Here is an 11,466-nt window from a genome sequence, read left to right as displayed (position 1 = left end):
CCCAGGCTCAGGGCCAGAGACGTAACTGGGCAATTTAGCACCCAAGAGCGAGCAAGCATATTTGCACCCGCTACTGTTTTTTTCATCTCCTGCCTCCTTCCCCGCCCCAATATGGCGCTGCTCAGGGCAATCCTAAGAGACTGACTGCCAAACTGCCCTGTTCTGTACACTTCCCCTGAAGCTCTGGTACTGGCCACTGTCAGAGACAGGATTGTGGGCTAAATGCTACATTGGTCTGACCCAGTATGGCAGTTCTTATGTATTTTAATCTGTTGAAAAGCATAGGTTGCATACTGTGCTGATCTATTCAACTAGATAATGTGTATCGGAGATGGTTAACTGTACTGATTACACAAATACCTAGTTCAGTTATTTGCATACCTAATTGATACAATTGTTGGTTTTAAAAACTTTTGCCAATAACTGAATCTGGGTATGCATAAAATAGCTAATGAAATCTGAAAGACTGTCTCATCTCTGTGCATTCAAACCCTGCCTTTTTAAAAAATTAAATACCTCCAACTCCACCCCTGCACCACCCCAAACGTTAGCATAAACTAGAACGTAAGAATTCTGTATGGTGAGGGAACGGTTTAGTGGCCTAATTAATTTGATGGTTAATTAATTCTTAGAAATTATTAGAAGTATAAATCTCCGAGCTGATTCAACCCTTCCTCCTCCAGAAGCTAATAATCAGTTCCATGACGTTCACTGATCATAGGGGCTTTTGGATGAAATCTTAAAAACAAAGGTTGTGTCTCCATACTGCAGAACCACATTTCAGTGCTGGGGTATGTGTATATGCTGTAAAGAATTTCAGGATCCAGTCAGGATGAAAGAGGTTGGAAACAACCAAAGCATACTTTTATACAGTAATGCATAATTAACTCTAGATTCCCCACTGAAATGTATTAGCATTACAAAGTTAATCAGATTTATTTCAGAAGTTTAGAATCAATTCCAATCAGAACAGTTAGGGGAAAAAGTGTCTTATTAGAAAGCTTAACGTTTTTACAAACTTTTCAATTTACACATGTTCAATAAAAGGAGTGCCTAGTCTTTGTTCTAAGTGCTCCTTAACATGCATTAATTACTCCAGGACCCCCCCTTCACTCAATTATCTAATTACTCAGTAGCTTGATGCATACCTGATCTTCAAATGGCAACTAGAGTCCTCCAATTTAAGGGGGGAAAAAGGTCTTGAAGCAGGGCATAGAAGTTGATAAAGCAGGACTATTTTACACCCAGGAAGAGCGTTCCAAAGCTAGGGAATCAATGATATTGCAGCTACAATGCACTCAACTAAAACCATTTATATGGGACACTTTCTGCTCACTTGTTCACTCACACTAGTCAGGCAAGTTATACCAGTATCAAGAGAATACAAAGGGTCTCTTTTTTGGGTACATTATTGCACATGATCAACACTGGGTAAACGTACAATCTGGTTGTAAACACTATGTTGTACTGGACCCTAAGGCTATGAACGTTCAGTCGGAGGAATAAATGAAAACCTCTCCTGAAAGGACAAAAGAAGTTCTCCAATAACCATTTTGAAGGTTAAGGCAATGCTACATTTTTACCTCCCTAAAACATGTTGTCATAACTATAAAGGGAAGGGTAATAGCTGTCCTGTGTACAGTACTATAAAAATCCCTCCTGGCCAGAGACTCCAAAATCCTTTTCCCTGTAAAGGGTTAAGAAGCTCAGGTAACCTGGCTGGCATCTGACCTAAAGGACCAATAAGGGGACAAGATACTTTCAAATCTTGGGGGGGGGGAAGGTTTTTGTTTGTGTTCTTTGTTTGGGAGTGTGTTCGTTCTCGGGACTGAGAGGGACCAGACATCAATCCAGGTTCTCCACATCTTTCTAAACAAGTCTCTCCTATTTCAAACTTGTAAGTAAATAGCCAGGCAAGGCGTGTTAGTTTTCCTTTGTTTTCTCAACTTGTAAATGTACCTTTTACCAGAGTGTTTATCTTTGTTTGCTGTACTTTGAACCTGAGACTAGAGGGGAGTCCTCTGAGCTCTTTAAGTTTGATTACCCCGTAAGGTTAATTTCCATACTGATTTTACAGAGATGATTTTTACCTTTTTCTTTAATTAAAAACCTTCTTTTTAAGAACTTGATTGATTTTTCCTTGTTCAAGATCCAAGGGGTTTGGATCTTGATTCACCAGGAGTTGGTGGGAGGAAGGAGGGGAATGGTTAATTTCCCCTTGTTTTAAGATCCAAGGGGTTTGGATCTGTTTTCACTAGGGATTTGGTGAAGGTTTTTCAAGGTTTCTCAGGAATGGAATCCATTGAAATGGTGGCAGCAGAACCAGAGCTAAGCTGGTAGTTAAGCTTAGAAGTTTTCATGCAGGCCCCTACATTTGTACCCTAAAGTTCAAAGTGGGGATCCAGCCTTGACACATGTCTACAAAAACCACCACCTGTGCATTTGTTATATGAAAACCCCTCGAAGTGTTGCTAGTGCCCAAGTTCCCATGATACAGGTTTTGTTTTCAACTGTTCTTAATTCTTCAATCCTCACTATGAAAATACCAAGAGCTCCATGTACTTGAGATTTTAGAGAGGAGTTTAATAAACTAACATATTTGATATTTGTTGCCAGAAAGCCAACAGCACTATACCCAGCATGCTAGGCAATGTATTTCATACTAAAACTCTGTAGGAGTAAGCTTGTCAAAATTGGGAACCAAAGAAGCCCCTTATGAAAGTTTAATAACCATTAAGTTTATGTTGAAGGCAGGAAGATGTTGAAAACAGGGACAGCTCAAGTCTATACACAAATTCTCAGGAGAAGCTGCAGTATATTGAGCTAGATTTATACTACCACACAGAGCAAAGATGAACTGAAAATATGCTTATTTCACAATAGGGTAAGATGGGCTTGCAGTGCATGGAGGTCTTTAGTATACAGTGTTTACAGTAAGTTTCTTCTACAATTGAAAGTCTTCTCAGACCATAAACCAAGCAGAGTGCAAATGAAGCAGATTATGAGTGACTTGCATTTTACTATTCATTACAAATCACCACTTCAAGGGTCTGGATAAAATTATTTGAATTATGGTAGCACCTAGTAATCCTGGTCATGTTGCTCTTTATTCTACTCCCTTTCTAATCAGCAACTGACAAATGTACTTGTAACTAAAACAGGCCAAGTTAGCACTTTAACACAGGCTCCTGGAGCACTTGGCAATTTAGAGAACCAAGCCAGGTGGAAGAAAGTCTTGGAGCGCTGCCTGAGACAGTTCGTCTTAGTGCGCAAGTTTTTGGATCTAGCTACCTTATGGTATTTGCAGAACATTATTCTTTTTTTGGGTGTCTCTCTTGCAGGAACAACTGCTGGATTCCCTAGTTGGTGACTTACGCCCTCAATGTTTGAAACAATTAACTGTGGAGCTTAAGGAGGGGGGGAGTTGCATTACTCCACACTAGCCTCATACCATAGCAGGTCTGTCAGATCACATTTTCTGATTAGTAAATGTTGGTTTAGAGCGGGGTGGGCAAACTTTTTGGCTTGAGGGCCACATCGGGGTTCTGAAACTGTATGGAGCGCCAAGTGTAGTGTATTAAATTGCTCCCCATAGGAATGTGCTACTTACAGCATACTACTTATGGCTGCCAGTCCTGGTGCTCTGAGCAGCATGGTAAAGGGGCGGGGAGCGGGAGGGGTTGGATAAGGGGCAGGGTGCCCCAGGGGCCAGGGAACGGGGGTGGTTGGATAGGCATGGGACTCCCGGGGGGCCTATTGGGGGTGGTGTGGATATGGGTCAGGACAGTCAGGGGACAGGGAACTGGAGGGGCTAGATAGGGGGTGGAGTCCCAGGGCAGCAGTTGGGGTGTGGGGGGGTCCTGGGAGGATGCGGTCAGGGGACAAGGAGCAGGGGGGTTGGATGGGTCACAGGGTTCTGAGGCGGGCAGTCGGGGGCAGGGGCCGGGGCCAGGCTGTTTGGGAAGGCACAGGCACAGCCTTCCCTACACGAGTGTAGTGTATTAAATTGCTCCCCGTAGGAACGTGCTACTTGCCGTGCTGCCCGGCAGGAGCTTGCAGCCCCACTGCCCAGAGCGCTGGCGGCACAGTGAGGTGAGGCTGCAGGGGAGGGGCCGGGGGCTAGCCTCTCTGGCCGGGAGCCCAAGGGCCGGGCAGGATGGTCCCACAGGCTGGATGTGGCCTGGGGGCTGTAGTTTGCCCACCTCTGGTTTAGAGGTTCTCTCAAAAGCAGAAGCCAGGAGCTTGAAGGAGCCCTTCTTTTCCCCAAGAATCAGGCATCACACCTTTCTCAGGAGAAGGGGCTGGATTCATGGGGTAGGCTGGATCGCTTTGTAAGTAGGCTTGGAAACATTTTTAACACACAAACTGACAATGTTTCCATCAATAATTATAGAAATTTAAGAGACCGGTGATAAGAAAAAGGCTGCTTGAGAACTTAAATTTAAGAATTCTTGCTTCATGTCGTGATGTTGACAAATGTGTGTTTTAATTGTTACAATGCTTTAACTTTTTGGACATATCTACTGTTTAATTATTGTCTGAACCAGCATAATTTCCTCCATTGTGAAAACTGAAATTGATTAAAAAAAGGATTAAAAACCAAACAAGTGTCTGTCAAAGTTATAAAAATAAAATTCTGACAAGCCAATAGGGCTAATGAAGACTATGGCCAGGTCTACACTACAGAGTTAAGCTACTTTATGTCAACCTAACTCCAAGTGTTCACATGACAGGGTTGCTCCTGCCAATTTCAGTTCCTTACTTCACTGACCTAATAACCCCTTTATGAAAGACATAGTGCTTTGGTCGATGTAGACAGGGCAACCCAGTATCTGTGCAGACACTGCATTACTTACATCACTTGTCGGTGTCCGGCAGTGGGGCTCTGTGCTGAGCAGAGAGCCCAGGCTGTTGGCACCTGGCAGCGAGGCTCCAGCTGTGAGCCCCACACAAGTCAGTGCAAGTGCGCCCTGTGAGGACGCGCTCCACTGGCGGAAGGAGATTAGTATGGACATAAAAACCTGCAGTGGCTGTAGGTTGACCTAACATAGGTGGACTTAATTGTCTAGTGTAGACAAGGTGTATGGTTTTAAAGCTGCTAGTAAGCCCTGGAACTGTGGAGCTCTGGATATGAAAAAGGGAAGTCAGATGACAGAGGGAGCATAATGCCTTCCATTTTTGACTTAGGCCAAGACAGGTTGCCCAACAAGTTATCCTGTTAAGGAGTTAACAGAAGTGTCACTTGGCAGAGGCTTGGATTTTCAGCCATTGCAGGCCTGTTTGCCTTCTATTCTCCCCAGAAGAATGAAAAAAATGACATGAAGACAGCTCACTTTCCAGGTATTATGTTGATTTTTCCAGAGAGCGTTAGGGACTCGGAGTTTTCACTTAGACCAACGAAGCATATCAGAACAGGGGCTTACCCTAAGCCCAAGACATGCAGCCAGTAGAGCCTAGACTTGGCTACATTTTACTGAGATCCCTAAGGCTTTAAACCACAGTTTCCCCAGATCACCTCATTCCTTCATTTATTTTCATAATTCAATGTTTCATAGTAGCCAGTAGTTCACTTACCCAGTCCAAGATATCATGGCCCTGAATTAGGATACGAAGTTGTTCTTATCTCAGCTAATCAAAGTATTTCATACTTACACTAACAAAATGGTCCAATATATGCCACTTTCCAGCCAATGGAGTACCTTGCTAAAAACAACATAACAGGAGCAGGGCACCACTTTCATTAATTTTGTTATGAGCGATAAAGTACAGTACTTGCAGAGACGCTTTTTTCCTTTTTTATTGCTGTTAATTCAAGGAAGAAAGGTTGCATAAAATCCAATCTGTTCTAGAAATATAAGTGACCTTTCCAGTACATAACATTTCAAATATCAAAGTATATGGTAAACATACAAATAAAGAGAAGGTAACATACCTCCTATTTACAGTACAGTATTTTAAATCATAAAATAAGTTCCATAAAGTACAACTGGCAGGTAATTCACAATGTGAGTCCATGGTGCTTTAACACCCTCACTTAAACTCAAATGCAGTTAATTCATTTAATAATGCGGTCCAAAAATACCCAGATCAAATAAAATATTTTTAATCAAAATAATTTCCATTTACTACTTACTTTTTCTTTTCTTTTTAAATTAAAGCTTTCATCTACCCTACCCCACCCCCAAAGGGAAAAATGTATACTGGTGCTATAAATATAAATGCTACCTATGAAGACATTTAGTAAATCAAGCTTTTTTTCTTCAAGTTTTTGTTTAGCAATTAGGCAGCTGAACCCCCAGACAATTTTACTTTTGTCCCTCTACTGCATACCAGCATCTTAAAAAAAAATCTTTCATTTCTGCTATGAACTGTGAGGAATGCCAAAAACCTATGGATATACAGTGGTAATTGTTCATCGGTGTTGAATGTAGCAGTCATGAAAAATACACTCAATCTTCCAGATAACCTCAGTGCACTTTAGGAAATCAAATATTACCTGGAAGCAATTTAGTACATATTGGCTTTTAAAAATAAAAATACAGCAGCATTAAAACTTACTGACATGACACCAACATGATTAATACCATCTTAGCACACGCATTTCAGTCTTTCACATTATACCATAATCACGCATAGTGGTAAATTATTATAAAATAGTGACTTTGCTATTTGGTAGACCGGTCCTAATACGAATACCTGACTATTTTGTAGAAAACCATAACTTTTGTTCAGACTGAAATAAACCATTTACATTCTAAATACAATGCAACACTAATAGTTTAGGGAAAAATCAAATCAATCAAGTAATGTTCATTCTGTGTTGACACAGAAGTAGAATAGCTTTTAAAAAAGGACTCATCTTTCATTAGAAATGCAAACACATGGAATACAACATTCATACCAGTCCCCCCTCCCCCTTTGTCTTTTGGAACAATCAGGCTAAAACACTACAATGGAAATTAGATCTTTCAGTTTAAGCTTGCTCATGTTCATAAATCTGTTCAAGTCCATACAGTTTCATTCCCTTCCCACTTGAAGTATTTTCATTTACTCTGGACCCAGAGCTGTGTGTATGTATAATACAAGATATTAAATATATACACAATTCTGTGAGTCTTTAGTCTTGTTCCTCACAGGAAGACTAAATTTCCCCATATAATTCATGAGCATAACATTTTGCTATAGTATGGACAAACTCTGTATAAACTGCCAAATACTCATGCAGTCCAATGAAACCATGTGGACACAGTGAAGGTGGGAGAGAAACAAAAACAGCAGCATAAGGAGAACAGGCTGGGGGTGGAGTGGGGTGGGACAGAAGAGGGGGGGATTGTGAGGGAACATGACCAAGTTTCTTCTTTCAACCATATGGCTGCTCCACCAGTGATGTCAGAGGTCAAAGGACATTTTAAAAAAATGCAGTAAACATTGCACATGTCTCAAGTCTTCAGTGCAAAAGTATGGTTCAAATGCTCTTTTGATTGTTTGGCTGTGTGTTTGAGTTACATGCATTATGTAAGCTTTTTGCAGAATCAGGAGATCAGGGACTCAGTTTTCTTCTTTTGTATTGAACAGAGGTGCAAGATCAATGAAAAATTCCAAAAGAATATAAAACCAGGAATATCCCAAATGCAAGACCACAAGAAACATTCCCCCTCCCCCCCAATTCCCCAAACTTCAGTTTGTTATGTAGGCAATGTTTACTTGTTTCAGTCTGCAGAATCCAAGGTATCATTGGAAGGGGGAGGGGGAGGTGCGTATCTCAGTCTGTAAGTGCCTAAAACAGGAAAGAGAACTACTAAGTCACTGTTTACAATTAAACAGATTACAAACCACTACAAGGTATCAAAATGGACATGCTCTTGAAAAGGCACTATCTTGTTCTCCGATCTTATTTAAAAGGAGGGCTCAAACTTCATAGTTTTTCATCTCCTTGATGAAGTGTCAGCATAAAAGAAATCCAACCTAAAAATGTAAGACACTACCTCCCCTGGAAAAATGCAAAGTAAAAGCAACCCGCAAACACCAAGACTAATTTTTCCTGTTCAAGTTTGGCAAAAATGATTAAGGTCAGAGCAGACACACACTGAGGATCAGAAAGGAGGTGATGGAAGAAAAATGTATTTAATGTTCTACAGGTACAAACACTGTTTCCCCCTCTTTTTTGAATGGAAAGAGGATGGAAGTTCTAAAACTGAAGTCACTCGTTAAATTTTAATTTCTTATTAGTGTCTATTTCAGTGTCTTTTTGCTGCAACTGTCTCAGAAGTCAAACAAATCCCACCTACATAAAATAGGTTATACAGAGGATAGTTGGTTATGCAGAGGTAAAAAAATACATCAGAATGACCAGTTTGTTTTCCAAATCTTCACATGCTTTAGAAATCCAAGCCATGTATTGTATATAGTACCTGACAATTTCCAATCCTTTTTGCAACTGAATTCTACCAAAACATCAAAGGGAGTGGAAGACTTGACATTAATAGCATGCAAGTCTGAAAATACTGCCAAAAGCCTAGAGAAAAGAATGACAATTTAGAACAGAGATGGGTTGATTTCCTAGCCCCATTTCATACCCCTTTTAAATTTAGTTTAGTACCTGTGAACTCCATTTCCCCCAGTGTTTGATTATTGGGCCTAGATAAGCCTCTTTGCAGTTTTATAGCAGATCACTAGTGCACAACGTACATTTATACAAACACACACGCACACACCTTTCTGCAAGAACAGAAACAGCATGGTCAGTAAGGTAAAGAGAAACTAGTAAACTCAAAAGCAAGTCCGTTGGGAGCTATCATGATTACCTTGCTGATTGGCCTCCATGGATGACTGCTTACAGTCCTGCGCATAGTGTCCACTTATACCACAATTGTAACATGAAACATTCCCATTCTTCTTGGGCCCCGATCCATTTGTGTTGGCAACTACGTTAGGTGCTGGATATACAGGATAGTACCTCCCAAATCCTGCCATTTGCTGCATACCATAGTTGGCTTGGCTCCCCATTACTGGGTCATGCATCAGTCCATTTGCATATGGAGTCTGAGGCAGGAAAAAAGGAAGTTGTGTTCCATTGCTTTGATGTGCTTGGTTGAGGTAGCTGCCATTGCAAAGAGATGGCAGAGTGAAGAAAGGTGGAACTCTGTAGACTTGTCCATGAATAGGGTTATGATAAAAATAGCTATTGATCTGAAGGCTTCCATTGGACCCACAGCTGCATCTACGTCCACAAGAACCACAAGCCCCAGACCCCAACTGCTGTGGAGGCATTAAAGTCCCATTAGTGTTAGTATTTCCAACAGCATTTATATAGGATGTGCTGTCACTCTGCGCAGTGCTGTGTGTTAAAGCAGGGCTTGGGCTAGGGGCAGGGCCTGGTGTATGGGTAGGTATTGCAGGGGGAATAGTTGACTGGATCTGACCAACACCTAAACCAGCTGATTGAGGAGGTGTGGAAGTTGCTACAGTGTTCAGCACATTTGTATTCTGGTTGGGCAACACACTGGTAGCATGAGGAGTGCCTGGCAAAGTATAGGAAGCCGGTGGAGGTGCTGTTGAAAGACCAGCTGCGGGAAGAACCACCTTTAGACTGGTAGGCTGAGGGATTGCTCCGGTGTTCCCCTCAATATGAGGCACCATTTGATTCAGTCCTACCACTTGGGATGCAGGTTTTGTGATGGGATCTGTATTAGGAACAGGGGATCCTGGAAAACTACCTGGGCTGTGGACTGGGATAAAGGCAGTATTTGGTGAGCCAATGCTTAAGTTTCCTGTTGGTTGCTGTGGTCCATTAACTGTGCAATTTTCAGACGATCCCTGCGGAGAGGGTATTTTCAATCTGTGTATTGCCAAGTGCAAAGCTGGGCTACCAGGCTGGACAGAATGTGGAAGAAAAGTGGATGGTACTGGTAGAGGGGAAGCCAACAGCTCAAGGCGTTTTTCAGATTCACCAGAAGCCACTGGCCCTACTCCAACTGGAGTTGAATTTGCAGATTCTCTCATTGGTGATATAGCGACAGGAGTGGTAACAAGCATTCCCATTGTTTTACCATCAGCAGATATGGGTGGTGGAACTACAGCTTCAGGTTTCTGTGCACCATTGTGCATCACACAGTGTAAGGCAGGCATAAATGAAATATGTTGAAACTTTGAATTTAAAGGATCCTCTGAAATACTTCCATTCTCATTACTCACTGAAGGAATCTGAGTTGCTGCTTTGATGTTTGATGGACTGCCAGCACCATAAACAGTAAACCTGGCTGCATCTTGATTCCCAGAGTCCTCTGAATTGCTGTCTGTATCTGTTGAAGATAAAGTATTAGTGAAAAATTAAAAATGCAAACTTGAGGTTTTACTAAATTTTATGGCACAAATAAGTGTTATTTCATCTTGATGTAGAATAAATTAAAGACTGTTTATCCACCTTTCCAACTTGAGTTGGACTGATTTTCTCTTTCCAATTAGGGGCATATCTGCCTTGCTATCTATTCTTTGTTAACACCGAATAATCCACTTGCTATTTTGTGTGTTTGTGACTTCTATACACATGTATAAGTGGAGGGCACAGAACAAATTAAGTTCCTCCCATCCACCTGGAAAGATGCGAAATCACTATGCCCCCAGCTGGTACAATTCTCAAAATATAGGTGGCAGGGGAAGAGGAGAAAGATCTCAGACACACCATGTATATTTAAACAACTTTCTGTTCCTTTAGCTTTTAGGACAGTCAGAACATTTCCATCTACTGCATTGTCAAATACAAGTAATCTACGGCAGGGGTTCTCAACCTTTTTCTGTCTGAGGACCCCCAACATACTATAAAAACTCCACGGCCCAGCTGTGGCACAACTGTTTTTCTGCATATAAAAGACAAGGCTAGCGTTAGGGAGTAGCAAACAGGGCAATTGCCCAGGGCCACACACCACAGGGGGCCCATCAAAGCTAAGTTGCTCAGGCTTCGGCTTCAGCCCCAGGGTGGTGGAGCTTGGGGCCCCAGGCTGCAGTCCTGTGCAGTGGGGCTTTGGCTTTCTGCCCTGAGCCCTAGCAAGTCTAACACTGGCCATGCTTGGCAGACCCCCTGAAACATGATCGCAGCACCCCAGAGGGCCCTGGACCTGATTGGGAACCACTGATCTATAGCACTGAAAACAAATATGATTAGCATTGAGATTTATATACAATAGGTTTGCTACATTTTAAAAAACCAAGAAATGTTTTCATGTGTCACTTCTCAATTTTCAAAGAAAGCATTTCTTGTATTTAACCAAGTCTCTTAAGTGTTAAGAGCCCCAACACAATGTTAAGTGCATGAAAGCCAGACAGCAAACATGACCACTAGTCCATCATTCAAAGAAAATAAAAAAGCATAAGTAAATGGTGAAAATAAATTAAGATGAAAAAAAGACTAAGGTAGGGATATTTAAAGATATACACAATGATTTTTACCTTGACAGTGTTCCTAAAGCC

At 41.7% G+C, this 11,466-nt stretch overlaps 1 protein-coding gene across 5 annotated transcripts in view; it reads right to left on the bottom strand.

Annotated features, from left to right (window-relative positions):
* Positions 1 to 5,779: 5,779 nt before the first annotated feature.
* Positions 5,780 to 11,466, bottom strand: part of ZCCHC2 (zinc finger CCHC-type containing 2) — a 74,626-nt gene continuing 68,939 nt past the window's right edge. For all 5 annotated transcript variants that reach the window (XM_024107313.3, XM_005300865.4, XM_005300864.5 and 2 more), the window contains 2 exons: positions 8,805 to 10,301; positions 5,780 to 7,777 (listed from right to left, as the gene is read on the bottom strand). In XM_024107313.3, the coding sequence (XP_023963081.1) occupies positions 7,710 to 7,777; positions 8,805 to 10,301 (1,565 nt within the window). In that variant the 3' untranslated portion in view covers positions 5,780 to 7,709. The remainder of the gene's footprint in view (positions 7,778 to 8,804; positions 10,302 to 11,466) is intronic.

Source organism: Chrysemys picta, chromosome 2, assembly GCF_011386835.1.
Source record: "Chrysemys picta bellii isolate R12L10 chromosome 2, ASM1138683v2, whole genome shotgun sequence".
Lineage (NCBI taxonomy): Eukaryota > Metazoa > Chordata > Testudines > Emydidae > Chrysemys > Chrysemys picta.
The sequence above is the reverse complement of the archived record's forward strand: the minus strand, read 5'-3'. Positions and strand labels throughout refer to the sequence as shown.